General features: G+C 37.1%; 1 protein-coding gene and 1 non-coding gene across 4 annotated transcripts in view; one reads left to right on the top strand and one right to left on the bottom strand.

Moving 5' to 3' along the window:
* Positions 1-822: 822 nt before the first annotated feature.
* On the bottom strand, positions 823-894 carry TRNAE-UUC (transfer RNA glutamic acid (anticodon UUC)). Its single transcript has one exon. It is a non-coding gene; the product is annotated as a tRNA-Glu (tRNA).
* Positions 895-4,078: 3,184 nt separating this feature from the next.
* The window catches only part of ZMAT1 (zinc finger matrin-type 1), a 35,689-nt gene continuing 12,533 nt past the window's right edge, over positions 4,079-27,234 (top strand). For 2 of the 3 annotated variants that reach the window (XM_047765488.1, XM_047765487.1), the window contains exons 1-5: positions 4,079-4,367; positions 19,675-19,781; positions 24,090-24,191; positions 24,269-24,443; positions 26,663-26,731. In XM_047765488.1, coding sequence (XP_047621444.1) covers positions 4,088-4,367; positions 19,675-19,781; positions 24,090-24,191; positions 24,269-24,443; positions 26,663-26,731 — 733 coding nt within the window. In that variant the 5' untranslated portion in view covers positions 4,079-4,087. The remainder of the gene's footprint in view (positions 4,368-19,674; positions 19,782-24,089; positions 24,192-24,268; positions 24,444-26,662; positions 26,732-27,234) is intronic. The other variant, XM_047765489.1, reaches the window with a different exon arrangement.

The following is a 27,234-nucleotide window of genomic DNA, read 5'->3' as shown; positions in this document are numbered from 1 at the left end:
TGTATATGTATAACTGAATCACTTTACTGGACAGCAGAAATTTTTTTTTTGTCTTTTTGTCTTTTTTGGGCCACACCCGAGGCATATGGAGATTCCCAGGCTAGAGGTTGATTCAGAGCTGTAGCTGATGGCCTACACCACAGCCACAGCAATGCCAGACCCAAGCTGTGTCTGCAACCTACATCACAGCTCATGGCAACTCCAGATCCTTAACCTATCAAGTGAGGCCAGGGATCAAGCCTGTGTCCTCATGGATACTAGTCAGATTCGTTTCCACTGAGCCATGACAGGAACTCCGAGAAATTAACACATTGTAAATCAACTATACCTCGATAAAATAATTTTTATTTTTATTTATTTATGTATTTTTTCTTTCTTTTCTTTTTTTTTTTTTTTAGGGCTGCACCCGTGTCATACGGAGGTTCCCAGGCTAGGAGTTGAATTGGAGCTACAGCTACTGGCCTATACCACAGCCACAGTGACACAGGATCCGAGCTATGTCTGTGACCTATGCCACAGCTCACAGCAATGCCAGATTCTTAACCCACTGTGTGAGGCCAGGGATCAAACCTGCAACCTCTTGATTCCCACTCGGATTTGTTTCTGCTGCACCACGATGGGAACTCCAATGAAATAATTTTTAAATGGCAGCAGATAGTTAAAGATGAAATGAATTTATTTAAATCTTAAAAAACAGACCATTCTAACCACTAAATTGTAAACCATAGAAAAGTTAGTTATATCTGTGAGGCTGAGTGCATTATTATTTTTTTTTCCTTTTTTTTTTGGGCCACAGTGTGCAGTGGGGATGTGGGATGTCAGTTCCCAGACCGGGGATTGAACCCAGGCTACAGCAGTGAAAGTGCTGAGTCCTAACCATTAGACCACCAGAGAACTCCCTGAGTACATTCTTTAAATAGGGCTGATGAGCCCAATGTAACATCATTCTTTTGAGCCAGCTGGGAAATTATGGGAAGAGTCTAGCCCACAGTATGCTTTTATCAATTGTTACTCTCTGCCATATTCCACCTCCTCTCTCTTGTGAAAGAAATTACTTTGGCATCCACTTAATAGCATGACTGTCATAGAGAACAATGGTAAGTATAAGAAGAAGAAGACAGAAAAGTAGGCACTTATTGTCGTAGTGTATGACTCAGATTCAGTGGCATTTTTGTGCTACGGCATGTCACCAAATGGAGTTGGGGAATGGGGAGAAAATTAACTACTTTCTTTATTTCATGAATTGTCCTCTCCTCTCTTTTTACTGTTTGAACAGGAGACACAGAATTTTCCATAGAACCTAAGAAGGAAGAAGTAACTCTATGATTTAATAAACATTTGTTGACAGCTATAGTCCAAAGGCAGGAGATTGTAACTGTCACACAGAGGTCAGTGGGCTCCAGAAAACCACTGCTAATCTTACAGATCCTCCAAAACCTTTGAGTATAAGCCTTGCATAAGAATGTTAAAGCTACCACAAAAAACTCATGTTTCATATCTGTTGAAGTCCATTAAAGAATGGCTTTTATCTCCATTCTATTTTAAAATGTTTATCATTGGTGAGACCTAACCCATATTGAGAATCTTGCAGGCCAAAACATCTAGGAAATATAATTCATAGGCTTCCAGTTTCTGCAATACAGGAGAGAACACAGAAGAGGGTAGAAAGGCTATCCAGTGCTGGCTGTGAGTATCCGGAAAAGTCTTTGAGTTTTATTCCTCTAAACTTTCTGATTTTTTAAAATTTGGATTCCCTATATTAAATTGTTTCTGTTTGAAGTACCTACCGCAGTTTCTCTTTTGCTGACTGAATTCAGAGTGATGTACACTCCCCAGAGATTCTGATTGAATCGTCCTTATACAATGGACTGATTTTTATTTTGAGAAACAGTGCTTTAGAGGGATTTTCCCCTCCCATATTGGAAGGAATAAAATTACACTCCTTTTTATACTTACTTTTCCTGCTGGCTATTTCAGTGGAGAATTTCTTGTACATCATCTATCCAGTAATTTCTTTGATAAGTAAATGTTGTAGTAACTTAGACAAGGACAGGACAGAACATTAGAGAAACCACCCAATGACTCAGGTAATCTTAGGTAAATTACTGAACTGTAAAAATTACATAAAGATATGTCCTTAACAGCCCAGCACTCCAAGTCTCTGAATTTGCTATTAATATCCAGCTAATTGTTGCCAGTCAGGAATACACAACCAATACTGCCAAATTTTCAAATGTTTTTAAGAGACTTTTAAAAAATTTTTCATGAAATATCCCTCTCAAGTTTGACAGTTAAAACACATTTGTCGGCCAAACAGAAAGACTTAGGGACCTAAGGCCCCACTGGTTTTTTACCTTTTCCGTAGGACTTTACTGTGTTGGACCATGAGAAGTCAGAAATAAAACTGTCTTTTGTCTCAAAATGGTCCTAGTCTCTGGAGTAGAGACACACAATAAAAAATATGCACAAGATGTTGCTGTAACAGAGGAGGGTGGAATTAAATTGAAGCAGGATAGAACATGTTACCTGGAAGAAGTGATGTATTATTTAGGGTTTAAGGGATGTGTAGGAATTCAGTAGGCAGGTGCCTAATGTGGGGAAAGGGCCTTTTCAGGAAGAAGGAACAATATATACAATAGCATTACATCATAAGATAAAAGTTTTTACAGGAATCTGTGAGAAGATTTAATACTGCTGAATAACAAAGTAAAAACTGTCGGGAGGTGGGGGCGGTGGAAGGGGATGGGATAAGAAAGTAAGGGGGAAAACTAATAGCACAAAGCTGTGTCTTTGACTGTCCAACAAGCAAAGAGGAGTCAGTAATAAATGGCAGCAATGTGGAAATAGGTTGGAGGGATTGAGATCAGAGGAAAGGAGACCAGCGGGACATATGTCATAGTTCTGCCAAGGACTTGAAATCCAGCAAGGAAGGTGGGACTGGAAAGGAGAGCATGCCCAAGGCAAACTTTTGCACAGATGCACACATCACAAACCCATGAACAGAGATATGGATGGATGTTGTAAGGCATTGACAGTAAGTAAGCTATAGCTACATGGATGAATCTTAGAAAAAATTTTTAGTGAAAGAAACAAACCCTCAAATGCTACCTAGAAAAATATTTTTTTTCAAATTTTGTGAAATTTGAAAGCAATAAAAGCTAAACAACATTGTTTAGGCAACATGCTAAGAATATATGTAAAAAGAGTATGGAAATAATATAAATCAAGATATTGGTTTCTTGGAAGTTGGGGAAAAGATGGTGAGGAGATTCAAATTATCAGTAATGTTCTCATTTTTTGCTTGGATATGGGATTCCCAGGTTTTTATTGTGATTTAGATGGGTAAATGCATAGATAAGAAGTCCTTTAGGGCCCGTGATGAAACTACATCTGCTTATTTCTATTCACTTTATTGAGGACTATTAGAAAGACAGGAGAAGGCATATTTCAGAGGTATTTTGGAGATGGAATCAATTGGTTTCCCCCTAAATTGGCTCCTTTAAGGGAAAAGGCCTCATTGTGTGAGGCCCATGTGCTTTTTTTTTTCTTTTTCTTTCTTTTTTTTTTTTTTTGTCTTCTTAGGGCCGCACCTGCAACATATGGAGGGTCCCAGGCTAGGGGTCCAATCGGCGCAGCTGCAGCCGCTGCCCTAAACCACAGACACAGCAACGCTGGATCCCAGCCCAGTCTGTGACCAACACCATAGCTCAGGCCAACTCCGGATCGTTCATCCACTGTGCCAGCCCAGGGATCGAACCTACGTTGTCATGGTTCTCATGTTCTCAAACATTTCTGTAGAGCCACGACGGAAACTCCCCACGTGCCTTTACATCCCGCGCTTTTTGTCCTTTGCCCTTGGCCACCTTCGCTTCCCTTCCAAAGGGAGGCGGGTGACGCCAAGCCGCGGGGGAGAGGGAGGGGCGGCCCGCGCATCTGAAGCGTTCCTATTGGTGGAGACGAGGAGCGAAACCGAGGCTGGAGCCAAAGCAAGGAAAAGAGGGGCGAGGGGGCGGGGCTAAGCGGGAGGCGGGGTCAAAGGAGCTTAACGGGAGCGAGGCGCAAGTGCAATTGTCCGCGCCTCGCTGCGATGGCGGCGGCGCCGAGCACAGTCACACCGCTGGCGGCGGAGTCTTCCCCTCAGGAAGCTACCGTCTCTGCCGCCTCCTCCTTCTCCTACACCGCCTGCGCGGCGGCGGCGGTGGCGGCGGCAGCGATTGTGCCTGCCTCCTCCGCCACCTCCACCTCTGCCTGCCCGCCTGCCGGTGGCTGTGGTGACGGCGGCGGCAGCTTTGGCGGCTCCACTATGGCGGCGGCGGGGAGGGGGGGCAGTAGTTTTAAAGTAGACACCCGCCCTTTCCTCAGAGAAGGTGAGTTCCCGTCCCGGGGTGTGGGGGCGGCCCCATCTCCTTCGCTGCCTCTCTTCAGCCCGTCCGGGATAGGACTGGGCGCGGTTCGCCACCGCCCCACCCCCCACGCGCTGTGGCGCAGTAAAGGCCAAGCTCGCCCCGCCCCGCCCCGCTGTTGTAGCCCCAAGTGTGCCAGATGGGCCGAAGCAGAGAGGGGCTTCCCTACCTCCTCTTCCCCCGAAAAGGATTGCCCCCCCCCCCCAGGAAAAAGAACTGCAGGTATTCACAAGGCAGGAGTGCGAAGGGGAAAAAAAATACCACATCATTTTCTCCCAGTCAGGACGCCTAAGTAGGCTGTAGGAAGCAGAGGTGTGATTTGGTGAAAGACAAGAGGCAAGGTGGCACTAGAAGGTTAGGGAAAGGGAAGGGGGACTGAGGGAGAGAGGGGACAGAGAGGAAAGAAAAAAGGCCAGATAAATGAGAGGGAGGAAAATCCCTTTGGAGAAATTAAGCATCCAGCAGCATAGAAACTTGCAGTAGAATATTTAAGGAGAGATGAGATTAGACATTTGGGGAGGTTAGACTGTATACTTGAGCTTTAAGGTAGGATTGGTTGGATTTTAGGATCTTAGGGTCTGGTGGAGGGGGTTTACTGAGGAAAGAAGAGAGGAAGAGAGTGACAGAAGCACAGATTTCAGAATTTTCTTTGACTATTTAAGAGTGTGACCTTGTAAAGCAAGGTTTTGGGGCCCATCTTTAAGGTGGTTTTTGTTTTAATAAGTGCTGTTGTACCTACCAACACATATTACTCCTAACATAAAGATACTTCTTGACTATTTCAGCAGAAGTGTTATTTAGTTCACACTTGTAAACAGCCTACTAATTGCAAACTGTAAAATTTGCCATTGAAATGTATTTTAAAGCAGTTTGGGAACTACTTCTTAGATGGTTGAGACCAAGTCCACAACAGAAGATGTCAGTAAAGCATTTTGCCATTGTAAATTTCATAATTTCCAGTATATTCTGTGTTACCTTATGCTGCTGATTTGCCTCCAAAGTGAAAGATCATGGACGCCAAAATAGAGTTGAATAATCTAAGTTGTTTTTTCTTAAGAGGACACCCTAGTAAAATTATCCCATAAAAGTAATTTCCTTTTCACATTGTTAAATAACGTATCCCATACCCCATGACACTTTTCACTTTGGAGGAATGTCAAAGCAACAAAAAAATCCCTTACAATATTTGTCATAGGCACATTACATAAATGACACTAAATGTGGAAATTAGAAATACACTGTAATATGATGATGTTTATTTATTAACTCTCTTACTGAAGGCAACCTTTGAAAAATTCTTATTTAGTGTCTTCAGTCAGCCTGGATTTGTACAGTTGTTCTGAGGTGAAAATATGAAATCTCCTGGATTTTTTGTTTTTATACCAAACTTTATGTCTATAACCAGCACGAAGGAGAGAACAGTTTAATAGGTGGTCAAGATCACAATTCAGTCATGTTTCATGGCCTTTTTATAGTAAGGTTTAGGACCAGCATCTCATGGAAAAATGGCTTTTGGCCTGGCTCTGTGACTGGCTTGTTTGCAGTATCTTTGAATATATGCAGTTATTAATAACTTTAAGAGATATAAATTCAGAAAGTAGGAGAAATACCCTGTCTGTACTACTGCTAACTGGTAAAAATGAGGAGAGCCCTAGAATAGGAATCTGGTGCAGTGAACCTAGGTTCTGTTGTTAGTTTACTGGCTAGTTTTTTTCTGACCCTGAACAGATCCCAAGCCTCCTGGGTTTGAGTTTTGACATTTCTGAAAAGAGGTATTGGACTTGCCAAACTCTAAGGTTGATTTCAGATCTGAAAGTATGAACCATGATTTTGCAGTTCTGGGTTGATATTCTTTCGATGGCATTTCCATGGCTGTGCACTAGAACAGTGATTCATAAACCATAGAAACCTTGATGAAGAGTTACAACCTGACATTCAGTGAGTAATGAAATCTGTGTTGTTAGTGTTGAGAGAACTTACTAGGATATTAAACACCAGATATAATTACTACCTAAAAACTATCTCCTACCATTTCATTTTGGGTAAATATCCTTCATTAACTGTACAGTTCAAACCAAAACCCTTAACTTTTCACTTAACAAACGATAAATATTTTATGTAGTACACTGTCCAAAACACTGCTGTCTCAAACTATTTTTGTTTTGGTATTTATAAAGGCCATAAATGGTTACCAGTTATGATAATGGATAAAGGAGAGAAGAGAAAAATGTTTATTGGTGATGTGGCAATATCTTTTACTTAAGTCCTAGTTAGGAGATGGCTCTAAAAGGTAGCCAAGAATTGTCAAGATTCCTGATTATTACAAATCCACTCCAGATGGGACCATTAAAAGTTGTTTGATAAAGTATTTGCCAATCCATTTTCAACTGTAGTCAACACTCCTGAGGATTTCATCTGTCTTGGGGTTGGTAATGAGCCAATGTCAGTGGAGATTAGAAATTGCCAAGCAGGGAAGATTAGAAGCTTTCAAAGGTTACAAATGAGAAATTGGGCAGTCAACTTAAAAATAAATCAACAAATAAAAAATGCCAAGTGAATACACATATGAAAAGACACCTACCTGCCCCAAATTCATGGTAAGGAGAGTCATGAGATTTTGTAGGACCCTTCATATTTCATTCAGCGAAGTGTTTCAAAAGTGTTTAATGGCCCAAAACTGAATTTTCACCCAGTATTGATGCTGTGAGGTGATCATAGTAAAAATCAAAAGTAAACAAAACTCATTTATTTCCTTCTGCCTTTTAAGAAAAAAATTATTAAGTAGATTCCATTTTAGATTGGAAGGCATCCTGGCATTTTATTTAGTTAATGATCTATTTGGATAGCAATTGCCTAACAGTACTTCCCTTTGTAAAACTCCAAGTCCAACATAAGAAAATCTAGTTAATAGCCTTTCCTTCATTTATTCAAGAATCATTTATTGAACACCTGTGTGTATGTGTTTGTGTGTGTGCCAGGCAGCTGGCTCAGTGCCCAGAATATACAGATGAACTAGAAACGGCTATATTATAGGACTCAATAGTAATGCTTGATAGTAAAATTATAAACTAAATAAATAAAATAATTGTGGAAAATGCAGTTTTAAGTGTTATCTAGTCAAACTCCTAAACTATCAAGACTGTTCCTTTGTTTATTATAAATCTGTACTTTGCCCATGGTGTCTCAAATACATAGGCACACTAAAACATGTTATACATCCAGTGTTGGAATTAGCCAACTGTTAGAGTTAATTTTTAATTCTCTACATTCAGCAAGGTGGGGATGTTTGGAGAGAGGTTAATGACCGTTTTAGTTTCTAACCCTCTGTCTTTATTAGGTGTCAATATGTGAAAATTGACTAAGCATCTGTATTCATAAACATCTACTATATTCATCACATATATACTTTAGAATATGAACTTTGACTCTTTTCCACCTGAAACCAGTACTACGGATCCATTCACATTTACTAACATGTTGGCTTTCTGATGCAAAGTAGCTGTCATGGGATCAGGTAAATTAATGGATTTACACGGAACTTGAATTCAGTTTCTAATTTCACAGGCACGACTCCCAAGGTATCTAGCCACAGAGTGCTTATGATTATGAAGGTCAAGGACTCAGTTTAAATAAAGACAAAGTAAATATGGAGTAAAAATTAACAAGTACTTCCAAATTTTTTGTTAATTCCATTGCATTTTGTAATTGTTAATATGCCACGGGAAGGCCTTCATTGTTTTTTTGATTATGATAATCTGTGTAAATAGCCAAAACCTGCCAAACTCATAGGTTAGGTACTAATCTTACAACCTGAGAAAGTAAAGATACTTGATAGCATTATCGCTGTGAGTGTTCAAAATGCTGACAGGTACAGATCTGCATTTATGGCATAATTAATATATCTGAAAATGCCTTTTAAAAAGTGTGACCATTAGGGGAAAAGAAAAGAGTTAAAACTCCCTGGCAAGTTTAACACCATCAGTTCCCTAGTCTTCTATAACTTAGTGTTGAGCTCTTCTCATTGTTTCCTATGATTAAGAAGGTATTAAAAGGTTGCAAAGATCAAATCAACCTTTTTTTTTTTTTTGTCGTTTGTCTGTTTAGGGCCACACCCACGGTAAATGGAGGTTCCCAGTTTAGGGGTCTAATCAGAGCTATAGCTGCCAGCCACAGCCACAGCAGTGCCAGATCCAAGCTGCGTCTGCTACCTACACCACAGCTCATGGCAACGCCGGATCCTTAACCCATTGAGCGAGGCCAGGGGTCGAACTCATGTCCTCATAGATCCTAGTTGGGTTCTTTAACCACTGAGCCACGATGGGAACTCCCCAGCTGTTTTTTTAAGGTCCTTTTTCATCAAGAATGTCTGAGGGAGATTAAAGGTACAATCATGGAGAATATAGCACATATGCTTCTTGTAGAATCAAAATTATTATTTCTCAGATTTCTTAATAGCTTCTGATTTCAAATCTGTGGCTAAGAATGAGATATATGTTTATAGTATTGCAGCCAACACTTCTGATATTTGCTACATTCTTTTCACTATTAAAGTATAATATGCAAGGCATTCTTTACAATGTTGTATATGTTTTGCATCAAGATCAGTTGGACTATGAAATTCCTGCTTCAGTGAAGCATTAGAACAGTTGATAGCTAGTTCTTGCCATAAATATCTGATGGATTGTATTGAGGAAATTTGATGTTTTGTACAAATAAATCTAATTGTCACATAACAAATGCAAATAAGATAGTCACCTAATTTGAATAAGCTTAAACTTTTTTAAAAAATTATTATATTGATCTATGATGTCCTGTCAATTTTTCTGTACGGCACAGTGACCTAGTTATACATATGTATACATTCTTTTTCTTATATTCTATCATGTTATATCCCAGGAGATTGGATATAGTTCCCTGTGCTATACAGCAGGACTTCATTGCTTATCCATTCTAAATATAATAGTTTGCATCTACTAAACCCAAACTCCCAGTGAATCCCACTCTCTCTCCTTCCCCCTTGGCAACTACAAGTCTGCTCTCCATGTCTGTGAGTCTCTTTCTGTTCTATAGATAGGCTCATCTGTGCCATATTTTAGATTCCACATATAAGTGATTATATGGTGTTTGTCTTTCTGACTTACTTCACTTAGTATGAGAATCTCTAGTTCCATCCATGTTGCTGCAAATAGCATTGTTTTGTTCTTTTTTATGGCTGAGTAGTATTCCATCGTGTGTATGTACATCTTCTTAATCCACCCATCTGTTGATGGACATTTAGGTAAGCTTAAATTTATTGTCAGGGTAACCAAAGAAACTAATTGGAGTGAACAGAGAATGTTCTCTTACCTAGAGCTGAAGAGATGTGATGATCTTCTGGTTCCTTTCCTTAGAGATCTTTCAAGGTTTTTAATTCCGTTAGTGAGAATGGACCAAATTGTAGGCACAGATTTCACTATTCTTTTCTGATTCAAGCCATAAGTGTTATTCTTTTGTCACGAAAATGTATTTCATCCTAAATTGTCTGATGTTATCTAATAGTATTAGAAGGAAGTTTCAAATATGATAATTTGGATTTTATACTCTATTGCATTTTTGTATGCAGCCAAACTTTAGCATAATAATACAGCTATTTGGAGTAGCCACAATCCAACAAAGGTCCTTAAAAAAGTGAGTTTCTGGCGAGTGAATCCTCTTTGCTTTTTATACATCAAAGGCAGATATTCTGGTACAAGCTGAATTGCATATTTTTATATCAACACAGGGCATTTTAGTGATGTCCAGGTCCATAGATGTGAATTATTAGTACTCACATTTGTATTTTACTGACTTAAGAACATCCCTCTGCTATTACAAATGTCTTTCCTGAAACTACTGGAATTCTTTCCTGGTCCAAATCCACCTGAATCTAGAAGATATCTTTAAAAATTTACCTTCCCCAATCCTTTATTTCCTATTATCTCTTTTCCTAAGGAGGCCTTAGCTTCCTCACTTTGAAATGAGGACATTAGACTAAATCACTTATAAAAACTGGAGGCAATTTTACCCCACAAGGGACATGTGGCAATGTCTGGAGATATTTTTGGTTGTGACACCTGGGGAATGCTACCAACTTCTAGTTGGTAAAGGCCAGGAATGCTGGTAAATATCCTACAATGTGTAGAATAGCTCCTCAAAACAATGAATTATCTGGCCCAAAGTGAAAATAGTGCCACGATGGAGAAATCCTAGACTAAATTATCTCTGAAATTACTCTGATCTGAAATAAAATGATATAGAGTACTAAAATGCGAAGCTTCCGAATTGTAAGCAAGCATACCTTGATTGCCTACGTGTGTTAAACATTTTAAAATTTTTATTTCATTTAATATTCACCATATGCTGAAAGATACTGTATTTCTGTGCTTTTTAGGTGAAAACAACTGGCTCAGAGTGGTTAAATAATTTTCTCAAATTTATGTAGTTATGGGTAGAGATAGGATTTGAATCTAACTCAAAAGCTTATTTTTTTTCTACTACTACCCAGTGCTCTACTACTTATTATTATTTTTTTTTACTACTACTCAGTGCTGTAGGTCATAGTTTTTCACCTATTCCAAACTTTATGAAACTTCTATTTTTTCAAGTCATGTAAACATTCCTTGTAGGAAGGAAATAGATTAAACATTTTCATTAATAGAATATTGGTTGATTCATGCTGTAGCCAAAGGCTGCAGCCATACATAAATATAATAAATTGTAGGATCATTAAATACATGAACTCTGATAGATCCCATTTATAATTTGTCACAAAATCACTCTTTGATTTAAGATAGGCTTCATTAATGATATTCAGTTGGGGGTCATTCAGGTCTTGGTAGTGAAACAAAGATTTATTATTTACTCATGCAGTTTCCTCAGAATCAGCTACCCTTCATGCCATGGTTTGGGAGAAGGTGCTTTGTCTTTTTTTTTTTTTTTTTTTTAGGCCACACCTACAGCATATGGAAGTTCGTGTGGTGGAATTGGAGCTGCAGCTGCCAGCCTACGCCACAGCTACAGCAACACCAGATCCGAGCTGCAGCTGCCTGCCTACGCCACAGCTACAGCAACACCAGATCCAAGCTGCATCTGTTACCTACGCCGCACCTTGCAGCAGTACTGGATCCCTAATGCACTGAGTGAGGCCAGGGATTGAACGCACATCCCCATGAATACTAGTCGGGTTCTTAACTCGCTGAGCCACGATGGGAACTCTGCTTTGTCTTTTTTTTTTTTTTTTCAACATTTTATTTTTTATGATGGTAAAATATATATATATATATATATAACATAAAATTTTCCATTTTGAGCATTTTTAAGTGTGCATATCAGTGACATGCAGTGGTTCTTATACCACCTTCACCACTATTCACCTCCAGAACTTTTTCATTGTCCCAAACTGAAACTCTGCCTGCAGGTTACATGAAATGTGGTCATGTTATATGATATTTCTTCACTCTAGAGAACTTGCTGATATGTCTCATTTCTGGAAAATAAGGTGTTTAATAGTTAATCTTTTCCATATCCTATTAGTTTAAGCCCTCACTCCATCATCAGACTTAGCTTCTCTTCCTGTTTTGAACCTAGTTTTTGGCAGTCCTTTCTTATTCCCATTGCTTTTGTTTTATGTTAAAACACAAATGGTATCAGCATCAGAAGTTCCTGTATGCTTCAAAGACAATATACCCCAGTCCATTTTTGAGGGCACATGATTGTATCTTGAAGATCTCATTACCATTCCGCACTAAACTGTGCTTTGATTCTGAGAATAAAATCTTTCCCCCCATTTATATATTTTTTTTCCAAACTTATGGTGCGTACAAAATTCAGATATGTCAGGGAATGAAGAATAATCGATAAGTGCTATGCTAGGAATATTAAAATAATATGCCTAAAATTAACCAGGAGATACTTACCCTCCCATGTTCAAAGAAGTTTATTGCATATGAAAGATGAAATCACATTTCATAGCATGCAGTATTTTGTCATTTGATAATCTAATGTGTTATATATATATATATATGTAGAGAGAGAGAGTCTTTTTAGGGCTGCACCCGTGGCATATGGAGGTTCCCAGGCTAAGGGTCTAATCAGAGCTATAGCCGGATCCTTAACCCACTGAGCCAGGCCAGGGATTGAACCCAAAACCTCATGGTTCATAGTTGGATTCGTTTCCACTGTGCCAACACGGGCACTCCCTATTTATATTTTTAAATCATTGCTCTCCAACCAAATTAGATCGAAAGATGCATCTCCCATGAATCTGATGTATTCATTGTCATAACTGAACCACTTACACCTAAATTATAACCAAAATAATACTCCAGTATGCTATGACTAAAACCTTTAAATTTGTTAATAGAAATTCTGTGTGTGTTTTTCAAAGAAATATTTGAGAGAGAACCAGCTTTAGGGTTATGCCATAGACAAGGAGATGCAAATAATGGAGGAATAGGGGAAGAAATGTTGAAACCTTTTGAATTTTTAGGCCCATAAAGTCTTTACGAACTATATAGCTGCTTAGTATTGCAAATAATTTTTTGTGTTTCCTGATAGGCTTATCATTTGGAAAGAACTAATTTACTTGGGTCCTTCTGTAAGTACTCCCTTCAAAATTTTGCTTCTGTATGTATTCTATCTAAAATACAACTTTTCCCATTATCATCAACCTATATATCATCAAGTACAAAAGAAACTTCACAAATGGAAATCTGAAAGGTTGTGATATGTTCTTAGTTGTATAGCTAGTTAATACCAGGGTAAAGACAGTAATGTAGGGAATTCCCTTCGTGGCTCAGTGATTAATGAACCCCACTAGGAACCATGAGGAGGCCTTGCTCAGTGGGTTAAGTATCCGGCATTGCCATGAGCTGTGGTATAGTTCGCAGATGAGGCTCGGATCCCCCGTTGCTGTGGCTGTGGTGTAGGCTGGCAGCTGTAGTTCTAATTTGACCCCTATCCTGGGAACTTCCACATGCTGTGGGTGCAGGCCTAAAAAGCAAAAAAAAAAAAAAAAAAAGCCTGTAATGTGCTTTTTATAACTCACTGCTTTTGGAATTAAGAACTTTTGTTAGCTCATATTTAAAAACCAATAAAAATACGTTTGTTTCATATTCTGATTAGTTAAGAAAGAAAAAAGATATGGTGAGAATAGAAAGAAAGAAAGAAAAGAAAGGAAGATACAAATCCCCAAGTTTCTTCAGCTATACCTTGGTCCCCCTTCCTACCAGAACCAGTTCCTGAGGCCCAGTTCTTTGAGGGAACACTTCAGATCCTGGCATGTAATGATTGCTCAGTAAACATTAGTTCCCATCTCAGCCATCTTCCTCACAGCCAGTCATTTGCTCACCTGACCCCTGATTTAACGTCTATTCCCTGAGGTTGGCCTCCCCCCTCAGACAGACTGAGAAACATCTCTACTATCACCAATTTCCTCTCACATTTTCAGAATTGGCTCCAGGCCATTGTCTTCTGGGCAGCCAAAAATCATGTCTCAAATAATGGGAATGGGGGTAGAATGGGGCCTAAAGGAACATTTATTTAGCATCTCCTGTGAATTAGATAGGTTTTTTACATATGCCAAACTTAGGAAGTTTCTCATTCAAAACTTTGGCATTTGTAAATTAAAAAAAAAAAAAAATTGCCTTTTTCTAGGGCCGCATGGGGCATATGGAGATTCGCAGGCTAGGGGTCTAATCAGAGCTGTAGCCACTGACCTACACCACAGCCACAGCAACGTGGGATCCGAGCCAAGTCTGCAACCTACACCACAGGTCATAGCAACATGGGATCCTTAACCCACTGAGCAAGGCCAGGGATCAAACCCGAAACCTCGTGGTTCCTAATCAGATTCGTTAACCACTGAGCCACGACAGGAAGTCCAACTTGGGCATTTTTAAAAGCCAGTACTCAGGGAACTCTTGGGAAGATTTAGATTCGAACTTTGGCTCTGACACTTACTAGCTGTGTGACTTTGGGCCAATTGCTTGACCTCTCCAAATCTCAGGTATCACTTTTAGAAAGTAGATATCATTACATACAGGTCACATTTAGGGGAAATGAAGCTTGAGGAAAATTGATAGTATGGAGTGAAGAATAATACCCATTATATGTAATTGTTCTCAGTAAAAAACTACCTTCCACAATCATCCTGTCCACAGATTTAGGATTTAAAAAGATCTTGAAAGCCTGGAAGGAATCTAACAAAGTAAAAAATTTAAATGAGACAAATATGAGTGTTTATTGGGTCTGTTCGGGGATCCAGAAAAGTTTCTATCTATGTAACTATATCCTGGAGTGACAGAGGTTAATCAGTTACAGGTGAAAAAGAAACTATTATTTTAGTCAAAAATTAGCATGAGGTGATAGCATGATGTGACCACCAAAAAATGGTGAAGTAATCTTAGGCTATATTACTAGAATAGAAATATTCAAAATGAGAATATACTTAACATTACTGAACTTAAAAATAGTTAAGATGATAAATTTTGTTATGTGTTTTTTATCACAATTTTTAAAATTGAGGTGATCTCATTTTACTTGTTCTTATTGTGACACTATTAGAGTGATTGTGTTTACATAACACTTTATGAATGGCATGGATTTAGGCAAACGAATGAGAACTAGAAATCATGCTGCATGATGAAACTAGCATCAACTCACAAAAAGGCTAAAGAGGAAGGGAAAGAATGAAGATATAATGGTTCTCTAAAAATATTTAAAGATTTCCATTGAAGAAACATTATACTTACAATGACTTCGAGGAACAGAACTAGGACTAGTGGAAGCTCTAAGATGGTGATTCTCAAAAGGTGATCACTGGACCAGCAGCAGCATCATCACTTGGGAACTTTTTACAAATGTGTATTCTTGATCCCCCATCCCAGAACTACTGAATCAGAAAATCTGTGGTGGGGTCCAGTAATTTCTTTTAATAAGCTCTCCAGATCATTCTGATGCATACTAAAGTTTGAGACCCTCTCGGAAAACAGGTTTCAGTTGAACAAAAACACATGTAAGTATGGCTGCTAAAAAAATAGCAGTGATTCTTAACCTTCACTGTGCGACAGAATCACCCAGAAAACTTTAAAAAAAAAAAACAAATCACAATAAACTATGACTGAGAACTACTCCCAGGGATTCTGGTTAGTTGGTCTGGGATGGAGCTGGGAATTGCTGTTTCAACCTAAGTGTATGTAACAACCTAAGTGATTTTAATGTGCAGGCAGGGTTGAGAATTACCTCAGTGGAAAACTGAACAAGGATCACTAGGTTGGCTATTTAAAGGGATTACTTGGGGACCCTATATACAAACACAGAGTCTTAAGCCTCAACCCTAGAGATTTAAATGGATTTGAAGTAATGCCAAGGAGTATTTTCCTTTTATTTTCTCCCTCCCTTCCTTCCTCTCCGTTTTTTTTCCAAAAATCTCTTCAACTTAGACTAAAGCTCAGTTAGGTTGATAAGTTATTATTCTAGATGAAAAGACCCTTATATTAATCAATTTAGTCACTAAATAGATATTGGACAGCCATTATGTGTAAGAATCTGAGCCTGTTCTGTAGGACAGTGATTCCCAATCATGAGAATCACTTGTGGGTGACTGGGACCACCCACAAAGATTTTTATTTTAATTAAGCATGTTTGATTTGGAAACTGAGCATGTGGATTTGATGTGAAACCCTGATTAAGAATGATTTTTACATGAAGATTTGTTTCTGAAGTTTTGAAAGTAGAATTAGTCATCATTGAATTAGGAAAACATGCTATTTAAGTAAAATTAGAGCAGTCCCTTTAAGTGCATTTTAATGTGCATCATCACTCCGGTATCTTTTTTCTGAATTTTAGAGTTTTGTTTTAATTTTTGATTCAGTGAAGTCAGAACATCAACATATTCATTATATTACACCCACAAGGAGAATTTGCCAATGACAAGTAATCATAGATGAATTTATTGGATGTAAGGTCAGAACTCCACTTCTTGGATCAGGAACAACTCTGCTTAAGCTTAAATGTAATAGATCTAAAGATACCATATTCATGTCAAGTTTTAAGCTCAGGATTTAATACACTCTATTTTCAATAGATATGCTCCTTCCTTTCTATTTTCTTTCTTTCTGTCTTGCTTCCTATTGCCCTCTTCTGGTTCAAGCTTCATGACCTTTTGCCTGCAACTGATTCCTAACTCATATCCCTATTTTAAGTCACTTCTTTTCCCTTGTTGAATGTAGAATTAAGTCCAAAGCCCTAATGAAGCCAATTATGATTCAGCCTCATTTTAAGCTTTCAGTCATTATTTTTCGTACTCTTATCTCCCCCAAATATCTTTACGCACTTTTTTTTTGAATCTTATGCATCTTTTAAAGCTTAGTTTAAAACCTGTTCTCTGAAAAGATTTTCCCAGACTCCTCAATAGGAACACACTGTACCTTATATCACTTATGACATTTCGATCTTGGAATGATAGTTCTTTCTATACACATTTTATCTTCATTACTAAATTGTAAATTCCTTGAGATTAGGAGTTATTCACTTGCTGTGTCATTTCTAATATGTGGGACAGTTGTGTATGTATAATAGAAAAAGTCAACATAAAACAAATTTAAGTTCCAGCTCTACCAAATAACATGTGACAAGTTATTTTGATTTCAGTGAATCCCAGTTTCCTAACCTTCAGAATATGGGAAATATCACTTACCTTGCAAATTTGTTTTAAAGACTAAAGGGGTAAGCTGTTACCTTGTTTACACATAGCAAGTCTTCAATAAATACTCATTCTTTTTTCTTCTTCCAGAATGTCTACCTAGTACTTTGAAACCAACCTCAGTAAATACCAATAAAGTTAAATCATGCCCAAGACATCGAGGGCCTCAACTGAGGTAGTGTTATGGGTAATGAAAAGGAAGCAACAGATGTCAAATAAGCTACAACTGACATGAAACAGTGATTTGCTGCAGAGAAGAATAGCTGAGATTTTGAGTCTGGAACACTATGCCATTTAATAAAGAAAAAAAGACCAAGAACTTGTTGAGGAAATGAGTCAAAGGCAGTAAGTCTAGACAATACCATTCTACAGGAAAAGTTGTAGGAGTACCAGTAACTTCACGGGCTTCATGGAAATGATGTGGTCACCAGTAATGAAAGGCTGGGTTAAAATACTCAGTCTTCATATTTCCCAGCTTGAGGCCAGTGTCAAACTTTGACTATTAGAAATGAGGACGTCTGGAATTAAAGGTTGATCTAGGAAAGAAATAAGTGTTAAATTTTAGGAATTTTTGAACCTCTAAGCTCAGCAGTTTCCTTTTGTCTTCTTAATGGAAACTTTCCCTGTAACAAATTATATTGCCACCAAATGAAAATATTAACTTATAATTAAAGATTTTAGCTGTTAATTCAAGATCTTATCACTATGCTCAGATTGCATGTAGTAGTTAATTCTGAAACAGGGGAAGTCCTGAAATACATTTTAGTTAAACTCTTTACCTTGCTGACTTTAGAGTCAAAGTTAAATAAATGACATATTTTAAAACAACCTAAAAATAATTCAGAGAGAGGGTACTATATATTATAGGGATAAATTTTTAACTGTTCATCAACTTATTTTTGACACAGTCCTAGTTACAGTTATTATCTTGAGTGCAATTTAAGTAAGCCTTTTTGGTCTGAACTGGTACTGAAAACTAAGCTTAGTTGAAAATATCCAACATAACTTTTAAATAAATACCTTTAAAGTTTTTTTAACTAGAAAGTCCTATACACTTCTTGAAAAAATTAAAAGAAAACAATTGTACAGATAATGTTAAATTTCCTCCCTTCCTTTTCTAGCCCTATTTCCCCAAGTTAATCACTTTCAAATTGAGTTTATATCTTTCCATATTTTTTTAAATCTTTTTACCATTTCTTGGGCCACTCCTGTGGCATATGCAGGTTCCCAGGCTAGGGGTCAAATCGGAGCTGTAGCCACCGGCCTACGCCAGAGCCACAGCAACTCGGGATCCGAGCCGCGTCTGCAACCTACACCACAGCTCGCGGCAAAGCTAGATCCCCAATTCACTGAGCAAGGCCAGGGATCGAACCCACAACCTCATGTTTCCTAGTCAGATTCATTAACCACTGAGCCACGACGGGAACTCCTTTCCATATTTTTATATGTGATAAATATTTACTTTTTGTTAGTGTTGGAAAGTGGATTATTATATTTATTATTCTACCACTTTTTAAATTCTTATTTGAGTGTAGTTGATTTACAGTGTTGTGTCAAAGTCTGCTGTACAGCATAGTGACCCAGTTGTACATATATATACTTTCTTTTTTTCATCCTATCTTCCATTATGTTTTATCCCAAGAGATTGGATATAATTCCCTGTGCTTACCCATTCTAAATGTAATCAATTTTGCATCTACTAACCCCAAACTCCCTGTCCATCCTATTCCCTACCCCTTCCACCTTGGCAACCACAAGTCTGTCCTCTGTGTCCCTGAGTCTCTTCTACAACTTTTTATCCATTTAATATATCTTTGGCATTTCTCCATGAAAGTATTGTAGTATCAGTTTATTGATTTAAATAGCCAAATAGCAAGCAAACTCGATGTTTTGTGATTTATACCCTATGATACACTAATAAATTGTGGCAAAATACATTGCAGCTGTTAATAATTTTAGATAGAGGTATGGACTTCAAGTGTAAAGTCAGAAAGCTTTGGCATGTGTTATTTATTAGTGAGAAACACTATAGCATAATTTCTCGATCTTATTATATGAACATTACTTTATAATTTTGGGGAGAGGGGCTTGTGTGAGATTTGTTTGGCCAGATGAGTGTGATAATGTTTGTACAACAATGGAAAATGTTTGCCTACTATGGGCAAAGATTTTTTTGTGATTCTCTGATTTTTGTCTACTGTAAAACACAGAATTCCAAGGCTGCGTGTTTTAATCCTGTCTTTCATTACTGGTGCCCCAAATCATTCTATGAAGCTCATGAAGTTACTGGTACCCCCATAACTTGTCCTTTGGAATGGTGCTGCCTAGACTTATATTAAATAAATAACCCTTGCCATATTCTACATTAGAGGCATACTTATTATGCGAGTATAAATTACATTCTCAATAAGCAAAAAGCTTTTACTGTAGCCTCGCAAGCGCTCAGACTTGAGGTGGTATATGAAATATGTAGTTGAAGAATGAAAATGATACTTAAAAAATTCATTGATATGATATATATAATCTCACTACCCTTTATTTTATTCATAGATATGAGTTGGAATCAACAGGAAAAGACTGAACTTTTTACAGATAATTTTTGTAATATATGTGGAGTGGTGCTGCGGTTTGAATCACAGAGGATTTCACATTATGAGGTAGGTTAAAAATAATGGGAGTAGAGTCTAAAAATAGTTTTTTAAATGTAGCAGATAAACTTCATATGTTAGTTTTTTTTATTCTTATGAGAATCCTGTGTATGATTTCCCTTTGATGGATGAGGAGACTGGCTCAGAGAGGGACAGTAACTTACCAGCTTAGGTTTGGGGAATTCAGGTTTAAACTGAGTCTTTTTTTTTTTTCTCTAAAGCATGTTTTCTTCACACCATTCTGCCTGCCTTTGTATCTCTCAACCACTATATCCTTTGTGTCCTTATAGTAAATATAAGGAAAGTGTTATAAAGCTTGAACAGGAAACTGTTAACATGAATCAAGGTATATTTCTGAGCGTAGGTTTTCCTTTACAGTAAATGAAGGATAAAAACAAAATGAACCAATTTTTCACTTGACTTAGCCACATGTTTTTAAGCACAGTTACCATAGAATTCTAGAGCCAAAAGAGGGAATTTTAATGTTCTTACTTCTTTTGTTTATTGATTAGAAAATTGAAACCCAGAGGGATAGTGATACTCCATAGCTAATCTTGGCATGATTAAGCTTAAAAATGATTTCTTCTGATTTCATGTCCAGTGTTCTTTTCTTCCATTTCTATATCACATTATTAACTTGGATTTTTTTTCATATCTGGTATCTGTGTTGTAAAAAGTACTAGATATACTTACTTAAAAGAAATATAATGCCAGTTCTACTTTTTATTTATTTATTTGCTTTTTAGGGCTGCACCCATGGCATATGGAAGTTCCCAGGCTAGGGGTCAAATTGGAGCTATAGCTGCCGGCCCATGCCACAGCCACAGCAATGCCGGATCCAAGCTGTGTCTGCGACCTACACCACAACGCATGGCAACACCAGATCCTTAACCCTCTGAGCAAGGCCAGGGATTGAATCCGCATCCTCATGGATACTAGTTGGATTAATTTCCACTGAGCCACAATGGGAACTCCCCAGTTCTACTTTTTTAAAACCTCACCTTGTTTTGCCCATTGCTAATCTTATTGGCAGCTTGTAAGGCAGCCAGTCCTTATGTTGATTGGGATTCAATTACTATAATTACAGATAGTGAAAACGTGTTGGTTGTGAATTGAGAGGACCTATGTTCAACTCTTAACCCCACTATTGTATATCCCTGGGCAAGTCACTTTACTTCTCTGAGCATGTTTCCTGAGTCTGCAAAATGGGAGCAATAACATCTCTCTTACTACACTTGTGAGAATTAAGTGAAATTAAATATGTGAGCATGCCTAGCACATCCTGGGACCCCAAAGCTCAAAGATTTAGAGTTACTAAAGAGAGATACATAATCAAGGGGCCCTGTGATAACTGCAGTTGGAACCACTTGAATTTAAATTTGAAAAATCGCTTTTTGTGAGATTATCAAGTACTAGTCAGTGTAGAAAATATGCAAAATACAAGAAAATATAAATCATAATTCAAATGCTGATTAACTTCTTTTTAACTTATATAATTCCAGTATGTTTTCTAAGTACACACACACTTTTACAAAAGAGATTGTGTATGTCGTTCACATTTTTTCATATAAGAACATATTCTGAACACTTTGTCCTATCATTACATCTTTTTAGTTTTCTGTAATATTTTAATGACTATAAACCAATATGTAATGTTGTAGCATATTTTTATTTTTTATAATAAATTTTATTTTTTCCATTATATCTGATTTACAGTGTTCTGTCAATACTGCACAGCATGTTGACCTAGTCACACATACATGTATACATTCTTTTTGCTCACATTGTCATGCTCCATCACAAGTGATAGCATATTTTTAAATTTAAATTTCAGTGCCATCTCTAAGTTCGGTGCTTAACCTTGTTAAACAATCAGATCTATTCATGACCTTCCATATATTTGAAAGCATTTCCGTACAAATATCCTACTTGAAAAGGTGATTTTTTTTTCTCTTTAGTATGCAGCTTATTTAATACTGTCAGGCTGTCTCAACATAGTATTTATTGTACATATGAAATAGAACACTACTGCAGAAGTTTTGAATTTTAACAAGGTTTTATATGTTAATGTTTCTCTTTGTATCTGTACTTACATATTTAAGAAACCTTTCACTGTACTTTTGTCATATAGATAGTTCCCTTTATTTTCTTCTAATACTTTAAAAAGCTTTATTTCTTATGTTAAAGTGCTTAATTAATCCATCTGGTATTGATTTTCACACATGGAGGGTAGTAACCTGTTTTCCGTACAGATAGCTAGGTATACCAGTACTATCTATTTAATAGGCCATCCTTGCCCCACTGATTAGTAATGGCATCTCTATCATGTGCTAATTTTCATATATACATATATATGTTTATGCTGTTATGTTTTATTGTATTGCTATGTTTACTGGTCTCTAAAATAATTTCACCTAATTACTGTAGCTTTAAAATATGTCATGATACCTGGCAGGGAATATTTATATGGCAAAAAATAATTATAAAGTTAACAGACAAGCTACAGATAGAGTGGTATTTATAACCCATATAACTAACAAAAGATTAGCGTTTGGAATATATAAAGAAGTATGTATCAATTAGAACAAGAAACAGCCCAATAGAAAAATAGGAAAGTGATATGAACAGGCTGTAAAAGAGATACTTAACTTCACAAGTGATCGTACTGGAACCCCAACTTAAGATGATAATGAAGTATCTTACCAAAACCATCATGCTCACAAAAATTAAAATCTAATAGCACTTAACACTTCAGGAGAACATGAGAAGACAAAAATACTTGTATATGCTGCATTTGAAGTTGTAAACTGCTTCAACATCTTTGGAGAGAAATTTTATAATACCTATTAAGGTTGAAAACTCTCATACCTTATAAGCCAAAAAGCCCATGTCTAGGTATCTATTCTGAAGAAACTCTTGAACATGTATATTGGGAGATATGTTTACATATATTCAGTGCATAAAGGCTTGTAATAGCAAAATAAACAGAAACATTACTGCCTTCAATAGGGGACTTGATGGGTAGCATATGGAGTGAAATATTATGCAGCAGGCAGTATAAATGAAGTAGAGCTATGGGCAAATCTTATATAATATTGAGTTATAAAGAGGAAGTTGAAAAGGATCTGAATAGACCAATTCCATTTTCATAAAAATTTAAAAATTACAATAGTATTTCCATATATTTGAAAATGACAATAGTATGGGTACATGCATAGATACTAAAAGAATGAAAGCATGAAAGGAAATACTATAGATCAACTTTAAAATAGTAGTAACCTGTGGGAAGAGGCCAAGCAGGAAGGGATTGTTTTCATGAGGCAATAGGACTGTATAAAGCTTTTGAAAAAGAAATCTGAAAGAAACAGAGCAAAATATTAATATCTGTTAAAACTTTGGTAATGGGTATGTACTTCAGCTGTATCACTTCCTGTGTTTTTTCTATATGTGTATATACAGAGATGTATTTTATATATCTCTATACATATATAGAAATGTATACATACAAATACATGTATATATAAATAAATATATATATATTTTACAATTTAAAATACTGTAGAAAGAACATAATTGCCTCACAGTATATGCTCAGGAATGTTAGTTTCTTGTCTACCTGCACCAACATTTTGGTTATGTATTTTGTTCAGAGATTTTTCTATTATGCTTAAGCTAGAACGGTTAATTTCATCACATAAAATAATTTAAGAGGTAAGCAGGCAGGGCTGATATGACAGCCTCATAACATTGTGAGAGATCTAGGCATTTTCTCTCTTTCCATTCTGATTAATTAACTTCTGTCTTCAAGATCCCCCATAGACCCAGTTGACTGTTGGAACTCTGACCTTTACATCTTAATTCCAGAAGCAGGAGGGAAGAAGTTTAGAAGAAGGGTTCATTCCCATCCTGTTAGGAGGCTTCCCAGAAGTTCCACCTAATACTTAAGGTTACATCTTATTGGCCAGAATATTGTCACATGGTTACATCTTGCTGAAAGGGAGGCTGGAATATGCCTTTTAGCTGGGTATATCACCCAAGATTTGTAACTAAGGAAGAAAAAGAAATTTGATATTGGACAAAAACTAGGAGTTTTTGTTGAAAACAAGAACCTACAAGTTATTGGCCTCTAAATTATAGCATTATTTTCATTTTAACTGAGGTTTTGAGATTTGAAAGCATGTGAAGCCTTTTCATTAATTTGTTACACACTGTATATGTACATTCCAATTCACAGGTGCTGTCCTCAAATTCAGAGAGGTGTAACTTTGGGGTGCCTCTGTTATTGAATAAATAAAGTCATATTATATCTTTTTTCAGAGTGAAAAACATGCTCAAAATGTTAGGTTTTATTTTCAAATGCATGGGGAACAAAATGAAGTGCCTGGTAGGAAAATGAAGATGGATGTTAGGAATTTTCAGGTAAGTGGCCTATGTTGACGTCGTAATTTGAAACTTTGAGTTATTGAATCTTTCTAATAGGATTGTGCTTATTTCAGGTGCATAGGAGTGAAGTAGTGGACAGAAACAAATTTTGTGATCTTTGCAACATGATTTTTAGTTCCCCAGTTGTTGCTCAGTCTCACTATGTGGGGAAAGTCCATGCTAAAAAACTGAAGCAATTAATGGAGGAGCATGATCAGGTATCTCCATCAGGATTTCAGCCAGAGATGGGTAAGATGACATTCACCTCTTTAGCTTCAATATAGGATCTATCATTTTTTTGAACTCTGCCATACATTTTTTTAAAATTTTATGACCACACCCATGGCATATGGAAGTTCCCAGGCCAGAGATTGAATTCCAGCCACAGCTGCAGTCTACACTGCAGCTCCAGCAACACTAGATCCTTTAACCCACTGTGCTGGGCTGGGGATTGAACTTGCACCTCCACAGCAACCTGAACTGCTGCAGTCAGATTCTTAACCTACTGCGCCATGGTAGGAACTCCTGCCATCTGTTTTTTATTGAAGAGACTTTCACTCTGCCACAGTAACTTAATTCTTCTTTTGCTTGGTAATCTCTTTCTGTGTCCTTGTCATTTAATATGGAGATCATAATTACCAGCTGATTTTTGAGAAACGTTATGACCTCTCCTTTTCAGTTTATTAACTCTAAATAAAAGCAAGTTATTTTCTACACTGCTAGTAAAAAAAATACAAGCAGCTTGAGCTCTCCAGTTTTATTTTTTAGGCCACACCCATGGCATGTGCAAGTTCCTGGCCAGGGGTCAAACCCATGCCACAGCAACAACCAGTGTCTCTGCTGGATCCTTAACCCACTGAGCCACCAGGGAACTTCTCCAGTTTCTAATCAAATCATAAAGTCTTAGCTCCTTCTTACTTAGTCCCCTTGGAGTAAGAATGAATCTATCACTTTTTTTTGCTTTAGTTATTTCCCAAATTTTATTTTATAATGTGTGTTCAGATAAGTGTTTTCACCGTAAGATAGCAATGCAGCATTTTCTGACTATAACTGTAGGAAAAAAGTTATGTAATATCTTTCTACCTGGAGAGCTCATTCCTTTCTTCCTATGAATATAAAGTATCACCAGCTTTATCAATCAGCAGTTGTTTAGTATTTATTTATGTTAGATACCAGAGATACAGAGAACTATAAAACGTTGCTTTGTCTTCCTTTCAGTGATGCTGGGCCACCAGTGCATGAGAGAACTGACCCACAGGTCTCATTTTTAGCCTGAAGTAGCAGAGTACACCCTGGAAAATGGGATTTAATAGTTTTTAAATAATTTTAAAAACTCTATTTTTAAAATTATATGTGCTAGAAAAAAATAAGAATAAATAATTTGCCACATTCTCACTAGCTTCAACACTTTAGGACTAAAGCATGCCTGGCATGGAAATTTTACCAACATTAATTTCCAACTTGTAGTATAGGCCTCATCAGCATTAAAATGTATTTTTGTAATAAACGAAACCCAAATTACTTTGAATTTATTGTATTTTCTAATTTTTTTGTATATTTGTTTTTCTGCCTCTCAGTCAAGAGGGACAGAATCAGTGTGCTCTGTAAAAGAAAGCATCTTGTAAAGCCTAATCTTTGGTCTCCCAGATTCACCAATTTGGGCTCAGGGAGACTAAGTGCACGAGCTCTAAAATAACCATCATCGTGTTAATTATAATCGTGTATAATCTTATAGCCTTAAACAATTGCATATATTTTATTTTGATACAGATACCATATTTCTGGACTGAATAGATGACTTACTCTGCTATTCAAGAAAGAACCAACTCAGAAGTTGGTACTATCTCTTTTACCCCCACTAATTAGTTTCAAGAACCATCCTGTTTTTATTTTTATTTTTTTGTCTTTTTGTCTTTTTAGGGCCTCACCCGTGGTATATGGGGGTTCCCAGGCTAAGGGTCCAATCGGAACTTTAGTTGCCGGCCTGTGCCACAGCCATCGCAATACCAGATCAGAGCTGCGTCTGTGACCTACACCACAGCTCACGGCAAACACAGGATCCTGAACCCACTGAACGATGCCAAGGATCGAACCTGCATCCTCATGAATGCTAGTCTGATTTGCTAACCACTGAGCCACAAAGGGAACTCCTCGAGAGCCATCCTAAGACAGGTCTCATGCCTTCATTGACTTTTCAGATAAATATAATTCATTTGAAATAAATGCCTAACACTGAATATTCCTTCCTGTATCTTTGTTAGAAAAACTTGGTGACAGACTTGTATTCAAATTTCCATCCTCAGAGAAGGAAATTATTTTTAGCCTGAGTACCTTTATCCAAAAGCCCCATGTAGAAGTCAAGAGATAGTAGGTTTTTAATGAACTCTTAACTTTCCCTAATACTTTGTGATGAATGCGGCTCTAGTAGCTAAACATATGTTGATCACTTTTCATTATGACTATTTCAGCAGGTGTGCCTATTACTACTTCTTCAGAGTCAACTTTTCTGAAGCCCCTTGCTGTCAAGCCTCCTCCAGGTGGGATTAAAGACGAGCCTATGCCTTCCTCTTCCAGCAGTGCTTTGGATTTGAACAATCCAAACAAGTATTGCAAGCTCTGTCCTGCTTCCTTTAATAGTCCATTAATGGCCCAACAACATTATGTTGGGAAAAAACACAAAAGAAATGAAGCTAGGAAGAAGTTTGTAGACAAGATAAGAGAGAAACCTCTTCTAGCAAAATCAGATGCAAATGGTAAACAGTAAAAATATCCCAAATCTCTTTCTTAGGACATTTATGTTTTATAAAACTTACTGGCTTATGTATATACCATTTTAGTCTTATTGAATAGGAGATTGCTAGTACTCATGGGATCATAGAATTTTATGTAAGTAAGGACTTTTGAGTCCATGTAGGTCCATCTGTTGGTCTTCTAGAAAATGAAACCCAGAAAGGTTCAGATGACTCCTATTAACTAAAGAATCATATGTATGTATTACCATAGCTTCATGTTATATCATAGGTACATAAGGAAGTATTTT

Source organism: Phacochoerus africanus, chromosome X, assembly GCF_016906955.1.
Source record: "Phacochoerus africanus isolate WHEZ1 chromosome X, ROS_Pafr_v1, whole genome shotgun sequence".
Classification (NCBI taxonomy): domain Eukaryota; kingdom Metazoa; phylum Chordata; class Mammalia; order Artiodactyla; family Suidae; genus Phacochoerus; species Phacochoerus africanus.
The sequence above is the reverse complement of the archived record's forward strand: the minus strand, read 5'-3'. Positions and strand labels throughout refer to the sequence as shown.